General features: G+C 49.4%; 1 protein-coding gene across 1 annotated transcript in view; it reads right to left on the bottom strand.

The window, feature by feature from the left end:
- The window catches only part of HPSE (heparanase), a 165,543-nt gene that overhangs the window by 43,380 nt on the left and 103,124 nt on the right, over nt 1–19,039 (bottom strand). Inside the window, exon 10 of the mRNA XM_086961979.1 lies at nt 17,415–17,542. Within this exon, the coding sequence (XP_086818105.1) occupies nt 17,415–17,542 (128 nt within the window). The remainder of the gene's footprint in view (nt 1–17,414; nt 17,543–19,039) is intronic.

Here is a 19,039-nt window from a genome sequence, read left to right as displayed (position 1 = left end):
CCACAAACCCACAACCGGACCAAGACTGATGTTCCTGGAGGCGCCGGGGACCATCCGGTGTGTTCGGTGGCGATCCCGTGCCCCCGGACGGAGCTGAGCAGTGAAGGGCGAGGTGCGGCCTGGTGGACAGCGGTGCAGCCGGGGCCTCGATTTTAGCGGAGCTGAAGAGTGCGCTGCTTGGCCCGGGAACGACCGCGTTGTTTGCCAACCCTGAGGCCGAGACACTGCTGACGATCCTTCTCCCGGGGCCAGGCTGGGCCGAGGAGAGGCACAGGCGCCACGAGTGGGCAGTGGCTGCGGAGGCGGCCTGGTGGCCTGGGCGCAGCCGGGATCTCGATTTTCGCGGCCACGTGTCAGGCCGGGGCCGGCGGCCTGGAGGAGTGACTGGCACCCCCGGCGACCCTGATCGGAAGCAGACGGACAGAGGGCGACCCGTGGCCCGGCGGGCAGCAACTGTGAGTAGTGGCCCTCCCCCCCACCCCCCCCGGGCCCGCTGATCAGTGACAATACCGGTGCGGTGGCGCAGGACGCTGGGGGTCCTCGCACCTCCTGGAGGGGCAACGCAGGTCACAGGAGACCCTGGTTGGCGGCGGCTGGGGGGGCTGTTCCTGGGGGAAGTGGCTGAAGCCTGCCCTATTTCTCATCTGCCACTAGATCTTACCGGAGAGATATCTTTCGGGACTCCCCTCCTGGGGGCCGGCGACCCTAGTGGCCCTAATACACCCAGACAATCATGACCTGGGGAGGTGGCGGATCCACCAAACAGGTGACCATCGACAAATTTACTGGTCCCGGTGGGGGCCCTGGATCGTCGGGGGGGTGGTCCATCTGGAGGAGGGCCGGACAATGCAGCCCTTATGGCGGCCATAACCCAGTCAAGGGACATGCTGGACGCCAAGATAGGGGCAGTTGGTGCAGATGTAACCCTGTTGCGCCAGGACCTTAGAAACGCAGTGGCACGGATCACAGAAGCCGAGTCCAGGGTGTCGGTGGTGGAAGAGGATGTAAGTGCCCTTAAGAAGAGAATGGCGGCGATGGAGACCGCGCAGCGGACCACAGCACTCCGTGTGGAGGATGCTGAAGGGCGGGCACGGCGTAATAACCTCCGTTTTCTTGGATTTCCGGAGCGCTGTGCCAAGGGCAATATGGAACAATTTCTCACACAGTGGCTGGAGTCATGGATGCCCCCGGGGTCGCTATCTGCCTGTTTTATTGTCGAAAGAGCACACCGCGCCCTGACGCAAAGGCCGCCTGAGGGCGAGCGGCCTAGGGCGGTAATCGCTAGGCTGTTGAATTACCACGACAGGGACGCTATACTGAGGGAAGCCAGAACTAAGGAAACCCTCCTGTATGAAAACCAAAAGATCATGATTTTCCCTGACTATACTAGACTCGTGCAGCAACAGCGCCATTCTTTCATGGCGGCTAAAGCTAAGTTGAGAGGCCTTAAGCTACAATACTCCCTGTTGTACCCAGCGCGCCTGAGGGTAATATTCCAATCACGGACACTGTTTTTTGATACCCCGGAAGACCTTTTTAAGTGGACGGATGAAACAGTGCAGGTCAGGCCGAATTCTCAGCCAGGACTTCATCCGGGCCCCCCTGAGGGCTCATCGCGGGTGCAAAGAGACCAAATGGCAAAGAACGGGCGATCCAAACGCTCCAAATCGCGCAGGCGTGCGGCCTCGGTGGATGGCTCACAAGACACTGGTAGAACCGAAGATTCAGAGCAGGCTGGAACGGATCACTGAAGTCTCCAGGAGCCTTGGCTCCATTTCTTGCTAGTAATGCTGTGACTCCTGGCTGAGTGCGCCGAGTCGCTTGAGACCTTTGAATTGCTGACTATATTGCAGCTCTGAGATAGTGCTGCTTCGGTCTCCTAATTGTGGGAAGAGTTTTGGTGGGGTTGGGGACTTGGGGACTACGAGATGGGGGCTACCACTCTCCCAGTTGTGAGTGGGACATCAAGGGGAGGGGGGTGTGTTTACTGTTTTTTCTTTTTGGGATGTTGGGATCCATTGGTATGGGTGGGCCCGGGCCCTCTGTTTTCGTCTCGAGACTACCCATGCAGCGACAGGTACTTCATGGTTCATTGAGGTATAGGGTGGGGGGAGGCGGGAGATGGGCAGTCGAGGGTGTGACTGCTGAGTTGGGGAAGGGAACTGTTGCAGATCGTGGGACGAGGGGGTTGGTAGTTTTTCTTGGGGTAGTTAGTGAAATGCATGTGTGTACCGAGATGATGCTTTGTGTGGTGTGCGGCGGGTGGAGCGGGCCTAAGGGGCTTTTATGGTGGACTCCAATTGACTATGGCTGAATCGACTCATCGACTCCCTGTAGACTCTATGCGGGTGATTACGTGGAATGTCAGGGGGTTGTTAGACAAGATTAAACGTGGGGCGGTGTTACGATGGGGGAAAAGAGAAGCGGCAGATGTATTATTGCTTCAAGAAACTCACATGATGGGCACAAAGGCACTGGGTCTACAGAGGTTTGGTTATCAGCAGGTTTTCCACGCGGGGTTCTCCAGGGGATCCAGGGGAGTGGCCATATTGATACACCGCAGGGTGGCATATGTGCACGAGAAGCAGTGGGTGGATCCTCAGGGCCGCTACTTGTTTGTTAAGGGCATGGTGGGCACGGAGCCCGTGGTGTTTGGGAGTGTATACGCCCCCCCTCCCCTGCAGTGGGCCCTGGCCGAGCGGCTGTTTGCAGTGTGGGAAGACGTCTCTGGATCACTGGCAGTGATTGGGGGTGATTGGAATGACGTGATGGACGTGAGTGTGGATCGCCGGAGACGTCAAGAGGTGACCGAGACCACCCCCCCCTCCCTTCCACCCACCAGATTGCATGCAATGAGTGAGGGGCTAGGCTGGGTGGATGCTTGGCGACATATGCACCCTGTAACCCGTGAGTATACGTATGTCTCAGCGGTATATGGCTCGTTCTTGCGGTTGGATTGTATGTTTCTACCTAGAGAATACTTGTGTAGGGTGAAGGGCGCAGACATCTTGCCGAGGGGCCTGTCCGACCACTCCCCAGTTTCAGTTAAAATAGATCTACTTCAGAAACGGCAGCCGTTTAGATGGAGGATGTCCTCGTGGCATCTCCTGAAACCGGCATATGCCAAGCATTTGCGAGAAACCATCGACCATTATTGGCGGGAGAACCTGGTGGAGGGTGCCGACATAGGTGTGGTGTGGGAGGCTATGAAACCTACCATACGGGGAGTCGATATCGCATGGTGCTCAGCGGCCCGTCGGCAGCGTCGTGAACATACTACAGAGGCAGCTGCCCGAGTGGCGACCCTAGAACGAGAACACAGCGTTGGAGGTGATGAGGTGGGTCTGCGGCTGCTCCTGCAGGCACAGCAATCGTACGCGTCCCTGTTGCTAGATGAAGCCAAACAGGCGTGGCTGGCCACAAGAAGTAGGGTGTATCAATGGGGGGACAAGTCGTGCTCAATGCTCCATAGATTATGCCAGCACAACTTCCAGCCCCTCGTACTGCCGGGTCTCACGAACTACAACGGGGAAGTCCTGACCGACCCGAACGAGTTGGCGACAAGCTTCGCCACATACTTTACAGATCAGTATGCCCTGTGCGACCAATTGCCTGAGGGCGACTTGGCCCGCTTCTTCGCGGAGTTCCCGCCAGTACCAGTGTCGGACGAGACCAGGGAGGCCCTAGATGCACCCCTCACGGCGGAGGAACTGGGAGACTCATTGGGGCAACTCAATGCCGGTAAGGCCCCTGGACCGAATGGCTACCCATGTGAATTTTTTAAAAAATTCCATGTGCAGTTGGGACCACACTATCGCCGAGCGCTGGAAGCGGCCCGTACACGGGGTATGCTGCCCCCAGACTGGTGCCATGCAGAAATAGTGGTCTTTCAGAAGCCTGGTAGACCCCCAGATAGCCATGATTCGTATAGACCCATCTCCTTAATTAATATTGAGGCTAAGATATTGGCCAAGGCTCTGGCGAACCGTCTGGCTCCGCATATCACGGATTTAGTCCATTCGGACCAGGCAGGCTTTATGCCCCACAGGGCAACGCGACATAATATCCGACGCGCACAGGCGGCGATCGACGCTGTTGGGGCCTTGGGGGACCAGGCGGCGTTGTTGCTGGCCGATATCAACAAGGCCTTCGACTCGGTTAGCTGGTCGTACCTATTTACATTACTATCTTGGCTCAACCTAGGCCCGGTCTTCCTGTCCTATATAAAGCTCCTCTACACCGATATCAAAGCCTCGGTGCGGGTCGCCGGGGCGGTATCAGAGACATTCCGCATAGGCCGAGGGACCAGGCAGGGCTGCCCGCTCTCCCCCTATCTATTTGCACTGGCCATGGAGCCCCTGGCGGCTAGAGTGCGCCGGGATGCACAGATACGAGGCTTTGTATGGAATGCTGCCCTGTCGGATAAGATTGCGTTATACGCGGATGATGTTCTCTTTTTCCTTACAGATTTGCAACGCTCGGGCCCGCGTGTATTGGAGATCATGCACCAGTTTGGGGAGGCCTCGGGCTTGTATCTCAACCTACACAAGTCCACCCTGTGGGTGCTATCAGGAGACCCGGTGACAGACCCCTGGGCTTCGGGATTACGTGTGGCCACGAATGGGCTGAAATACCTTGGGGTGTTTCTCTCGGACTCGGCTGACACTGCCTGGGAGCATAACCTGCTGCCCGTCTGGGAACGAGTTCAGACGGACGTCAAAACTTGGTCTCGAATGCCCCTGACAATCTTTGGCCGTTCTGCCATCTTCAAGATGGTTGCGCTCCCGCGCCTACTCTACCAGTTACAAAACCATCCATATCCTATCCCACCTCGGTGGTTTAAACAGGTTAACTCAGTGCTGGGTCGCTTTCTTTGGGCGGGAGGTGCCGCCAGGGTGGCACTGCGTACATGTTTTTTGTCCACCTACTGTGGAGGCCTGGCCACCTCGGATCTGCAGTCGTATTACCAGGCCGCCCATCTCCTTATTCTGAACGAATGGTGGTACGGTGACGGTGGGGATCCGGCCTATGCCCTGGAGCATGCTTTGATGGGCGATAACTCGCTCCACACCATCTTATACTCACCCCGGCTGCGTAGTTCGCTGCCGAGGGTTACCAAACTCGTATTTGCTATATGGCGACAGGCCTTGCGTCGCGTGGGCTGGTGGGGCAGACTAACCGCAGAAACGCCTTTATGGCGAAACGGTATGCTACCTGAACTCTCTAAATTATCAGGCTTCGATGGCTGGGATGCAATAGGTATCTCGCAGTTGGGCCAGGTGATATCTGGAACGACGCTCAAATCCTTTCAGACCCTTAGTACCGAATTCGATATGCCCCAATCTCAATTTTTCCGGTACCTACAATTCCGACATGCACTGATGCCCAGTATTGCCAACCTTGACTCACTCCCTGAATTTAGCCCGATCGAAGCGAAGGTCTTCATGGGTGATCTTGGGGACAAAAAAGTATCGCGCATTTACCAAACAATGGTCACCCACTGCTCCCCTACTCTTCTTTCACTGAAGACGACTTGGGAGGCTGATATCGGCCCCTTGGACGAAGATGACTGGCGAGAGGCCTTAGAATCCCCGAGGGGGGCGGCTATCGCAATGCGATTTCGACTCATACAATTCAAGATTCTCCATAGAGCGTACTATACCCGAGAGCGTCTGTGGAAGGCGGGCCTGATTGGGTCCCCAGAGTGTTTGCGGTGTGGGGCTGAGGTGGGTACGTTACTTCACACAATGTGGTCGTGCTCTAGGCTGGTTGGCTTCTGGAGGGGTGTTTGGGGATGTCTGTCTGAGGTGCTGGGCTGGACCCTCCCCCGTACTCACCGTCTGGGTCTGTTGCACGTCCTGGAAGGGGTTGGTGGTAATATCTATAAGCGGCACCTGCTCCTCCTGGGGCTAGTGGTAGCTAAAAGAGACCTGGCCCGAGCATGGAAGAATGTGAGGCCCCCCTCCCTGAATGCATGGAAGGCTGGTATAGACTTCTGTATGGGCCTGGAGAGACCTATATTTGAGGCACGAGGATGCCCCCGCAAACACTTTAAGATATGGAAGAGGTGGGCAGACTATCGAGGTTTGACACTAGACCCCCCGGCGGAGCAAGAAGAAGATCTTTAGCCCCATACGGTCTGGCAAAACCCGCTGTCCACACACACATAAACCACGTCAAAAGTTTACGTCGATACGGTTAGTACACACATGCATGGGGTTAGGGTGGGTTCCAGGGTTGGATCAGGGAGTTGGGTAGGTAGATAGCGGAATAAGATGAAGGTGGGGTAACTGTTTCCTGATATCCTTGATTGCATTACCTGCTTGCTTGGACACTCAGTTGAATGCTGCGATTGTATCAAAATGTCTGGTGGTATAGTCCTGATTGTGGGCTGCCACTCTATTTCATATGCTCATCTTTATCAATAAACTTGTTGTGAAAAAAAAAAACTGGTGAAAAAGGCGAAACAGCGATCAGAGAAGGAGGGGGGAGCAGTAGCCCCTGCACAAGGTCCGGAGTTAACTCTTCATGATGTCATGGCAGCAATAGGTGGGGTGCGTGCTTCAGTGGACTTAGTCACCGTTGAGGTCTCTCTACTCAGAGTGGACTTCAGGAAAATGGATGAGAAAGTTAAGGAACTCAAGATAATGACAAGCGCCCTGCAGACGGGTACATCGGAACTTCAAACGCAAATGCTGTAAATGCAGAAGAAGCAAGAGAGAATGTTGCAACAGCTTGATGATTACGAAGGTCGGGCCCACCGCAATAACATTTGAATTTTAGGAGTTACGGAGAGAACGGAGTGGCCGGCTGCTGACCTATATGTGGAAGATCTAATTACGAAACACCTAAAACCCAAGACTATGTCCAGCTATTTCTCTATTGAAAGAGCCCACAGGGTACCGGGTAGTAGACTAAATCCTGGTAAAAACCCCCAAGGCCCATTATTGCCAGGGTGTTCAACTATCGAGATAGGGACATAATGAATGAATGAATGAAAGGCGTCTTATCCTGCGCGAACTTAGCCCAATGGGCGTCAAGGCGCCTACTTCAAAATACCAGCTCATATCCATGGCGTAGCAGTCCATCATTAATAGGCTCTTGAGAAGCACCACGTTTTTAAGGCCTTTTTGAACAGGTCCATTGAGGGTAGGGTTTTAATCTCCATTGGAACGGCGTTCCAGAGCTGAGGGGCAACGACGGAAAAAGCCCTAGCTCCCCATCTGGTCAGCCTGAATCGAGGAACAACAAGTTGGAATAATCCCGCAGAACGGAGGCACCTTGTTGGATAATAGCGGGTAAGTAGAGAGCTAATAGCACCCTTAGAGCCATCCTCGAGTACTCTATACGTCAAGCACAAAATTTTAAAGTAAATTCTGTGCTGGACGGGAAGCCAGTGGAGATCCCTCCTCGCGGTGGTGGCAGATGATGTCTTAGGAAGGGCTAAGACAAAACGCGCTGCAGCATTCTGCACGATTTGCAGTCGATGTATGAGGCCCTTGTTGGACTCCATGTATAAGGAATTACAGTAATCTAACCTGGAGCCAACAAGGGTGACTGCAATCTGCTTGCGTGCCTGAAGGGAGAGATAGCTACGAATTCTGTTGAGTATCCTGATCACACCCCAACAAGTGGCCACGGTCCGATTCACTTGTAGAGACATCGAGAGTGAAGTGTCAAAGACCACGCCGAGATTTCTGGCAGATTGAGAGGGGGTGGGGCAGATGCCAAGAGAGGAAGGCCACCACTCACTCGACCAGACATCTTGGTCCTTCCCAAAGACCAGTACCTCTGTCTTGTCGCCATTCAGCTTCAGGGAATTGATGATCCTCCAGTCTGCCACATGCTGCATGCATGACCTGAAGCTGAAGGCAGATGTAGTGACAGAGGAATGAGTGAGTGACACCATGATCTGGGTGTCATCGGCGTATGATACCACCTCCATCCCCTGCGATCTTACCAGCCTAGCAAGGGGGGCCACGTAGATGTTAAACAGGGTCGGGCTTAATGCCGACCCCTGTGGCACCCCACATTGCAAAGACTTGGCAGGGGAGAGGTGGTTTCCGAGCATCACTCTCTGTTCCCTATCAAGGAGAAAAGAGTTGAGGAGACTCAGGGCCGACCCAGTAACCCCTGCCTCCCTAAGCCGAGATGTTAGGATGGCGGGAGACAGGGTATCGAACGCGGCCGTGAGGTCCAGAAGCACTAGAACTGTAGTTTGACCAGCGTCCACTTTGCGTCGGATGTTATCGACCACAAGAGTGAGAGCAGATTCTGTGCTGTGATATTTTCTAAATCCGTGTTGGGTGTTGTCAAGGTACTCGGAGGCATCCAGAAAGGAAGACAGATGGAGGTTGAGATGTGCTTCTAGTATTTTTGCAGGTGCAGGGAGTAGGGAAATAGGCCTAACATTTTTAAGGAGGCCGGGGTCAAGTGATGGTTTTTTGAGGAGAGGCTTCACAATAGCCTTCTTCCATACCGATGGAAAGGAACCCTGGGCAATCGCCTTATTCATCACCTCCAACATGGAGGGAAGAAGACTGCTTCTACACTCTTTCAGTTTTTTAAGAGGTAGAGGGTCCATAGGGGAGGAGGATTTCGTCCTGTCAAGTAGAAGGTTCAGTCCTTCAAGAGACAGAGATGGAAATTCCATGAATGAACTGGAAGGAGCTGCATCCAAAGAATCCAAAGTACTTATAACAGGAGGGATATTCTCGTCCAGAGAATGACGTTGTACTTCTAATGAGGTATGGATGTCAAGAATTTTATTGTGAAAAAAGTTTGAGATGTCATTGCATAGATCCTGAGAGCTGACTACGGGATCTGGGAGTTGAAGGGAGCATAGCGAGTCAGCGATTTTAAAAAGCTCCCTAGAGGAAGCGAGAGAGCTAGTAAGGCTGGAAAAGTATTCCTGCTTTTCCAATATCACTTTCTGTTTATACTCCCGCAGAGCAGACTTATGGGCCTCCCGGTCCTTAGGGTCCCAGGATTTCCTCCATCTTCTCTCACTGCTTCTGCAGCCCTGTCTTAGGGATCTCAACTGGTCAGAGAACCACAGTGCTGTCGGCTTGCGTCGGGCTACATAACGCAGGGATGCAGGGGCAAGCTTTTCCACTGCGTTAGTGATAGAATCCATCAGATCTTGAGCTGCCTCATCCGCATCTTTGGGGGAGAGGACCTCGGGAGATAGAACTAGAGAGGCAAAAGCCTCATCCGTGATGTTTCTGAGGTTTCTTCTAAGAACGAGTGAAGTTGTATCCTTATTAGTGGGGCATGAGGCAGAAAGAGCAAGATATAATGGTACTGCAAATTGATCAGTCCAGACCAACGGCAGAGGAGAGCGTCTAGAGAGTCTCGAATCATTAGAAAATACCCCGTCGAGGATGTGACCTGCCTTGTGTGTGGGACTGTTCACAAGCTGAACAAGGTCACAGGCTCCGAGTGACTCAACCAATGACAGGGTATCCTTTGAATCAGCCTTGTCAAGATGGAAATTGAGGTGGCCCAATATGGTAAGACAGGGCTTTCCAAAATAGGGTTCGAGAATTCTCAATAAGTCAGAAGAGAAGCTGGCTCTATGGCCAGGCGACCTATAGATCAGTATCCCCGTAAAAGAGACCGATGGAGCACACATGATACAGAAGTATAGAGCTTCAAAGCGATCTTGAGGCATGGATAGCGGTTTAACTGTGCAGGAAAGAGAAGATTTAAAAAGAATGGCAATTCCTCCTCCTCTACGTACAGGTCTATCCAGCTTATGAAGAGAATAGCCCCCTGGGATAGCTAGCACAAGATCATGGCCTGAAGAGTCAGAAGCCCAGGTCTCCGTAATGAAGACCCAGTCCGGCTGTCTCTCTTCCACAAAATCGTGGAAGGCTAAGTTGTGTTTAATGAGCGAACGCGCATTAATAAGAAAGCCAGTTCTGAGAGAGGTGGTAGGCTGTATAGAAGAAGGGTAAGGTCTAATAGGGCCAGAGACGGGAAATTGAAAGGAAACTGTACAAGTCATACAGCGGTGAGAATGCAGTATCCCTTCAGGGGAGAAGCGATGTAGACAAGGGCGCACTGAAGGTCTAAGAGCCAAAAGTTCTAATAAGGAGTATCGCCTGGTTACCTCTACGGAAGGTGGAAGAGTATGATCCAGGTCCAGCCCGTCCTGCAGCCCGTCCTCAGCACAGACGTGGGTGCAGGACCCGCAAAGTGCGGTGAGTTTTAATAATTACAGTGCGGGAAAGAGGACAGCAGTGTGAGTATGCGTGGCCGGCTTTTAAAAACAGGGGAAAATATCTAAACCTAAAAACAACGTAAAAGACAAAAACAGGAGCTTTAAAAACTCGATGAGCTGCAAATGAGGTCGCGCTGCAAGTAAGGCGCCAAAACTGATAATACTGCAGATAATACTGCAGACTGCACGATCTAACCCTTCCTTGAAGATAGATAACTATGAGGTGGCGTTCTTTTCACAGCTAAAGTTCAGGCACAGCGCCCTAGCTTCCAGACGGTGAAGAAGGACCTGAGAGATCGGGAGGTGAAATATGCAATGCTCTTCCCTGCATGGCTGCGAGTGGAGTCGGAGGGCAAGTTGTGGTTCTTTGACTTACCGGAGGCGGCCTGGGAATGGCTTGAGGACTGGAGCACGGTGGAAAGCCAAAGGAGAGATCGCCCTGGTAGACCTGGCCTGCAAAGAGGTGTCCGGATAGAGGCGGACAATAATGGTTCAGCTGAGGACGACAGTCAGCTGAAAGAGCAGGACTGATGGCCCTGGCTGCGGTAATGGAGAGCACAGACTCAGATGAAAGCGTAAGTAGGGGGGCGCGAGTGGGGGGGTGGAAATGCCCATTGTTACGAGACTGTCTTGCACTTGGGGACTTCATGACATGATATAAACTGATGGGTTTACTTATGTGATATGACACAGCTTGGTTGCTGTTAAGTATGGATGGCTAAACTATAAGCTAATTGTGATGTCTACCTGAGGGAGGGTCAGTTCACCCTGCGCATCTTTAGCATTTGGGGGGGGGGGGAATAGGCACTCTGCCAAGTTTGGGGGGGGTAGTTCTAAATCCACAGGCAGGGAGGCAGACAGGGGGGTTGGGATGGGGGTCAGGGGTGTTTTGTAGTTCCTTATTGTTTCCAAAGAAGTTGTTGCGAGCTCCTACGATGCAGGCTGGGCAGGCTGACAAGTATGCGCTTTGGCGACGGGTTTGAATGTAAATGTACTGTTTTGTCATGCATTGATTTTCATGTTCGTTTTGAGTGTGACAGACACAGAAGTACGAGTGCTGCTTTTATCTGCAGGTTGCGTCAAGAAGTATTTGCCGTATTGTTGACCTATCAGGCTGTAGATACTACTGTGCTATGGGATTGTGGTTGAAAAGGAATTAGTGCTCTCTGTCCTTTCCTGGAACGTTAATGGATTGGGTGACAAAATAAAGAGATGTATTGTCCAGCAGTATCTGAAGAGACAGTCCCCAGATCTTGTTCTACTGCAGGAAACCCACTTGGTGGGTAACAAAAGCAAGGCCCTTAATAGATGGTGATACCGGCCCTTAGTACATGCTGATTATACCACGGGGTCTAGGAGGACGTGTATTCTGGTTAAAAAATGCACACCATTGATTGTACAGAACACGTGGGCGGATCCGGGGGGACGGTTTGCTGTGGTTGAGGCCCAAGGGAGGGTAGGGCCCTTAATGTAGTTTCTGTTTACCTGCCACCGGCACTGGGTAGAGTTGCCTTAACAGTTCTGGGCCAAGTATTGACCAAACTTCCCGATTGTACATTGATACTGGGCGGAGATTACAATATGACTATGGACGATACGGTTTCAAACAGCGGATTCCAAATGTACGTACTTTTCCAGTGTGCACGGTAGTCTCTTCTTAACATATACGGCCTCAGTAGGTAATTTTAGACACACTCGGACGTTGCCTAGGGGTATCTCAGATCATTCCCCTGTGGGGGTTGAGTTTACTCACGGGGAACGGCAGCTGCGCAGTACTACCGTTATTAACCCATGGTTGTTGAAAATACCTTATATCAAGGAGGAGCTCTGTGTGCAAACTGGAAACTTTCTAACAGAAAATCTAGGGTCGGTAGACTCGTCACAAACTATATGGGAGGCATATAAAGTGGTCCTGAAGGGATATGCCCTGTCACTGAAAACAAAATACGTCGCTAGAAGGCGCAAGATCTTGCTTCAACTAGAGGAGGAACTCTGGGAGCTTGAGGCTGACCTCACGCTTAATCCCTCAGAAGATACACTACATCATTTGATATTGAAGCAGGATGAGTACAGGCTCAAGGCGTGTGAACACATGATGGCCAAACAGAATGCTACCCAGCATAGGTTGTATGAGCTGGGTGATAGGGCAGGGAAGACAATAGCCTGGTTGGAAAGGAGGGAATAGGATACGAGGTGGGTGCCTCGGCTAACGTTGCCTGGCAGAGAGGTCCTCCATCGCCCCAGCAACATAGAGGAGGCATTTGCAGATTACTTCGAGAAAGTATATTCTCCCTCCACAACGTATACAGCGGAGGACTCGCACCAGCTTCTAGCGGATAGTGATGTGCCAACTCTCGGAGATGGACAGAGATGTATTAGATGCAGACCTGTCAAATGAGGAAATCCAGAAAGCTACTGGCCAAATTAAGTCCGGGAAGGCGATGGGGGCCGAATGGCACTCCCGTTGAGTTCCTTAAGGTCGTGGCCTCTCAGGTTGTTCCGCACTTGCGGGCAATGTATGAGGAAAGTTGTGAGAGGGGAGTTCTACCAGCAGACCAACGTCTAGCTAGTAAAGTTGTTATTCATAAGGCAGGAAAGCCGGTAGATGACTGTAGCTCATACAGGCCGATCTCACTGATAAATGTAGAGGCAAAGATCTTGGCAAAAGTTCTTGCCACGCGACTTGGGACAGTGATTTCCTCCCTGGCGCACCTGGATCAATCTGGCTTCATGCCTGGGAGGAACACAGCCCTTAACATTCGCCGGCTGCATAATGTGATGGCGCGCAGGGACTTTTTGAGGGAAGATGCAGTTATATTGTCAATGGATGCCTCCATGGCATTCGATTCAATCGAATGTCCATATCTTTTTGAAGTTCTCGTGAGTGCTGGGTTGGGCCCTAAATTTATACGATGGGTGAAGCTGCTATATACTGACATCCAGGGGCAAGTGAGTTAACAACTACACGTCCCGAAAGTTTACGCTACGAAGAGGCACCAGACAAGGGTGCCCACTGTCCCTGATGCGGTTTTACCTTATGCTAGAGCCCCTGGTGGCCTGGATCCGTCGTGACGTGATGGTGCGGGGTTTTAGATGGTCACTGGAGTGTGAGAACAGCATATCCCTATACGCCAATGACATACTGCTATATCTGGCCTCCCCATATAAGTTGATCCACACAGTCCTTAATATTTTTACAAACTTTGTGAATTACTCGGGGTACGCAACCAAGTTGGGTAAATCTGTGCAATATGTGCTGCATGGACAGACTCCCCGTCTCCCTAGAGACTGCTCACTAGTGGTTGCAGCTGATGGATTTAAGTACCTGGGAGTCTTTATTATGTTGGACCCGGCTCTCTTTTACAGCCACAATTTGGCGCCCCCGTTGGCCAGTTTGCAAACCGATGTTAAACATTGTAGTTCCCTGCCTCTGTCGTTTGTGGGGCGGGCTGCTCTTTTTAAAATGTTGGCACTCCCGCAATTTTATATATTCCCCAGAACTGCCCGCACCGAATTCCGGATATGTACTTTGTAGGGGTTGAAGGGGAGATACGTACACTGCTGTGAGATGGTAAAGCCCCTAGGATTGCCCTTCAGAAACTAACGAAGGGGTGGTATGATGGGGGGGGGAATAGCGTTGCCCGACATTAGGCTGTACTATTGGGCCTCCCAGTTGGTGGCTGTAAATCAATGGATGTACGCCCTGCCAAAGGACCCGGCGTATGCCCTGGATGGGTATCTGATGGATCGCTCGGGTTATCTGGGTGCCCTGTATTCCGGCACCAAGAAGCAAAGATCTATTGGCCCTACACTGCATACGGTGCAGATCTGGCGGCTGGCTAACTCGCGACTGAGATGAGCTGGCGTTCTCACTAAGGCAACCCCATTATGGTACACGCAGAAACTAGGTATGTTGTGCTATCATCCAGGTTTTGATAGGTGGGATCTAATCGGCATCTCGAAAGTTAATGATTTGGTTAAAAAAGGAGCAATACTCAAATTTGAAGATCTCCAGAAGAGCTACCACTTGGCCTCGGGGGAGGTTTTCAGTTATCTGCAAATCAGACATGCCTTGCCCAGCTGCGAGGACATACCGGATTTGTCGCCTCTCGAGGATCGCTTGTTAGATGGGCCGCTGCAGTCCAAGGCGATCTCCTTGACCTATAAAAAAACGTAGTAATAATTTGTCAGATGCCTTCGGGAAGCTCAAGGAACAATGGGAGAGGGACCTAGGACCGATCGACGAGGAGGATTGGCGACTGGCGCTCATGTCAACTAGGGAGGCGGCTATTACGCTTAGATTCAGACTGATACAACTCCGAATTCTGTACCGCTCCTATCTGGCGGGGATAACGATGGCCAAAATGGGGTCTAGGCAAGATTACCTTTGTCTGAAGGGTTGCCGGCAGCCAGCTACTTTCTATAATATCCTGTGGGAATGCCCGCTGGTGCGTGATCTTTGGGAGAGGGCCGCAACTCATATGCAGTCCGCATTGGGGAAGGCAGTGACCCTGACGACCCGCCTGGGTTTGCTCAATATATGGAAAGATATAGACCTGACTGAAATAGAACAACAATTGGTGACGCTGTGATACACATTAGTGAAGAGGGAGCTGGCGAGGGGATGGGATGGGGTGGGGTGGGGTGGCGCCGCCTGCAGTGTCAGTGTGGCTGAAAGAGTTCGACAGGTGTATGATAGCGGAGAAAGAAGTCTTCATTGCCAGGGGATTCCCAAGGAAATGGGATAAGAAATGGTTGAAATTGAACACGTACAGGGGGGAGATTTGTGTATTACCCGTGGTGGAATTGGAAATGCGAAGAAATAGAGACGGAGAAGTAACTGTTTAATATGCCTTTTTTCCCAACCTTAGTACCATGTATGGTGCTGAATGGAACTTGCGAATACCATGTGTAATTACGGTCTATCTGTCGGACATGAACTTTATTAATAAAAACATTATTTTTTTTTAAACGCTTTTCCCATGAGACATTTAAACTTACATGCTGCCCTTTTTCCTTTTCTAAACACCAGAAGTACTTTTTGTGAGTTTTATGCTCATAACTAAAAACGTCCCTTTCAAAGCAATGTACATCACACAGCAAGCATTCCATGGAATGAGATCACTGTTCCTTCAATACGAATTCCAAACATCGCCATTATGTCCAGGTTGGTCCCTCTTTTTTGCTATTCCTTTCTTGAAAAACTCTAAAACTGGAAAAAGCTGTGGAAATCTTTTCTTGCCAGAATAACTACTGAAAAGCAAGTAGTTCTGGTGAAAACTAATGATCAATGAAATAATAAAAAATTAAGTCTTCACAAACGTGTCTATTCTCACACACTGCAACGCTTCAAGTTTAGGTGTAGCGACACAAGTTTCAAATTAAACTGCATCTACAAAGACACCTTGTCGGTGGACAGTTGCAACATAGGGATGTGTGAACCGCACTTGAGAAAAGCCACCAACAATCTTGTATTACATTTATTCAAATTGCATGTCACAGTCCCCAACCAGGTCGAGGAGCAGTTATGTACCTTCAAGTTAATCATATGAAGGAAATTAATGAATAAAATAAAAATAGCTGCATTCGCTTCCAGGAAAGAAGTCTACCCTCTCTAAGCAGAAAACATTTGAAAAGTATGCTGTGCGCACAAAAACACAGGCTCAGAGTGCATCGTTTTAAAAAGAAATATAACATTTGTGGGGAGGCCCATAAAACATTTATGTTACAATTTGTTTCTACAGTTCTCCACGTGGGGAAAAACACAAATTAAATGTTAATAATATCTCAATTAACCCATCTCCTTATCACCAATAAGGATTGCTGAGCCATTTAATTAGAAGCGAACTATGTCAGCACCAGCGCTTTTACATAAATATCTCTCTGCCTTGAGTAAATGTTTGAACACTGCTGCTATGAGAAAAGGATGGTGATGCATATCCAGCAAGGAACCTCCATCGCCGGGGTTTGATACTACTCAACCTCCATCGCAGGGGCTACATCCCACTCATCACTTACAAATCTATTTCACTGTCCACTAATATCAAGTGCTCACATTGAAATATATACCACTTTTTATTCATACAACTGGCATCACTTTACAATATCCTCAATTCCTTACTCACATTTGATATACTTCCTGTAAACTCAGACACACTCCTGGCCACAACTCTGCCAAAATCACTGGACCTCGCCCCCGCTACGATAGGCATTTAAGAGTCCTCCTTACGGAGCATCTCAGCCCTTCCTAGAAAAAAATGATATAGTAGATTCTGCTCAAGTGGAATGCTGACCAGTCACGGAACACCAAACCAGTAATCACTTCTAGCCTAGGTGTCCTAAAAATCTGGGTACCAGCAACATCGTGAGTCTGATCCTCTTTGCCTAGTTAGCCATGTTTTGACACAGTTAACCACCTGACCCTCTTCAACCAATTCCGCCGTATTGCAGCATGTGAGACAACCTGGAGTGGATCTCTTCCATCCACATCAGAAAACAGCCAATCAATCTATCCATCTTGGGCCCCTAACACTCCGATCACATCATAATACCAGTGGTCAGGTCACAACACCCACTCCCAGGACTTCAGTGCATTAAATTCATAACCCTCTGCTGTCTGGAGGTCTTCAGTCATTGACAAAACGGAGACATGCACACACTCGGCACCATTAATAGGGATTAAAACATATGGTCTCTGGCCCTCTACTAAACTGAAGACCTGCTACACTTCGGGACGGCTCTGAAAATGTAGATCATCCCACAAACCCCACGCTATTCCCCTTGCTCCTTCTCTGTCTCTGCTCCACTGCTCTGGTTCTTCAGAGTTATGAGACCATCCTGAGACTAGTCTTGTGCACTATAACTGTAGGAAATCATGGAGCAAAGGATGCACTCGTTACAAGCTATAAATGGAACCTATTTGAAGTTTACACAAGGGGTTCCTAGAACATGCATATTTTCAGTTTCATATTTGCATATATCCCAGCAGCGTCACTGCTTTAAAACATACTATAATCAACTCTTATTTTGGTTGCCCTATAGTCAAAAGCCTCACCAAACCAAGTAGAGAGAACACACACACACACATATATATATATATATATATATATATATATATACACACATATACACACACACACACACACACACGCAGAACATACTGAACTACCAAACTATATGTCATACTTACTTGTTGGTATTTGTGCAGTGGAGGTAAACTCGAACGTTCTTATCTATTCCTCTCTTGATACCGGAAACATTTGCTTTCAAAACTTTAGTGCCCACCAGTTTCTTATGGAGCAGAGAGAGCCAATAATCCTGCAAAAAATAAAAAAATAAAAAAATTTGGTTTTGCTTTTCGTGCTCAACTACAATTTGAAACTGTGCTTGTAAACACATATTTAGGCTATTTATCCTTATCAGTTGATATTTGGAGAAAAATCCAGCCTCTAACGACTGGAACGAGAACTCTGTGCTTTTTTGCATTGTGACTGACATGTTGTAAAGTCACTGACTGTGGTGTCCTCAAACTTATGTTATTGGGAGAGACCAATTGTAATAGTTAAGAGACAATGTTTCCAGTTGATGAAGAGTTAAAGCTTATATCAGAAATGCATTTTTGGTCACAAGGCACTAGTCCTCCTATAACAAATAGCAGTACAAACCACACGCCTGAAACAAACTTGTTTTGAGTGAGAAGAGATATTTTACATTATCAAATAGCTCGTACACTGAAAGGATTACAATATTGGCTTGAATAAAACCCATAACGCAACTTACCAAGAAGAAAATAAGTTTCCACTTATATTACACAGATTAAAGTACAACTCATGCTTCTGGCCACCAAAGGTCTCATGTACCAGCCAGGCTAGCTCTGTGTTGCCATTTTCATTTGACTGACCAGACTATAGGTATCAAAACAAGATGGCCTGGAGAACTCTTACAACTACCATATGTTTGGACTCATAGTCCATACTCCGATGCAAAAATAATGCTGTGAAAACCTATTGGTAGTAATTATTTCGCTCAACTGTTCGCTTTTCTTTAATCCAAATCCTTAATAACTATTTGAGTTGAGAGAATGACACTTCTGATGTAACAAAGAAGTATTTTGGTGCAAAGAGATTTATAAATAAAAGAATCGGAATACAAATGTTCTTTAATATTACATTAAACAGAATCTTTGCATATATAAACTGATATTTATAAATTTCTGTGCACCAATAGATTATTTTGTGAGCTCCAAACTGTAATTTTCTTAGTAAATAAAGAACACTGTTTGGGGAATGTACCATACTGAGGTCTGCTTCAGGTGAATTTGTAGTCTATTTCCCCGTCTGTTTTAACTAAATGTGTTGTCTCCTACCAGTGCAAGAAGCACTATATTGTCTACATAACATCAAACCCCTTTGTGAAACACGTTAACTCCAAGGAGCCCCCAATTTAGGAGGACCCTTAAGATACAGTCCTTTTAGATGTCACAGTGGAGTTACATCAGTCAGAAATGTGTGGTCAGCAGGGGGGGGGTGGCCGGGGGGAGAGAAAGAGAGAGACAGAGAAGTGAGAGAGAAAAGTGAGAGAGAGAGAAAGAGAGAGAAAAGTGAGAGAGAGAGAAAGAGAGAGAAAGAGAGAGAAAGAGAGAGAAAGAGAGAGAAAGAGAGAGAAAGAGAGAGAAAGAGAGAGAGAGAGAGAGAGAGAGAGAGAGAGAGAGAGAGAGGTTGGTTACTGGGACGTTATAGTTAGGCTCAGATTTCACACGTACAACTCCATAGAAATTCAGCAGTTATAGTTACCTAAGCTAACTATTACTTACGA

The sequence above is a fragment of the Lissotriton vulgaris genome, chromosome 3_1 (genome assembly GCF_964263255.1).
Source record: "Lissotriton vulgaris chromosome 3_1, aLisVul1.2, whole genome shotgun sequence".
Classification (NCBI taxonomy): Eukaryota; Metazoa; Chordata; class Amphibia; order Caudata; family Salamandridae; genus Lissotriton; species Lissotriton vulgaris.
This window is presented reverse-complemented; position numbering and strand designations above follow the sequence as displayed.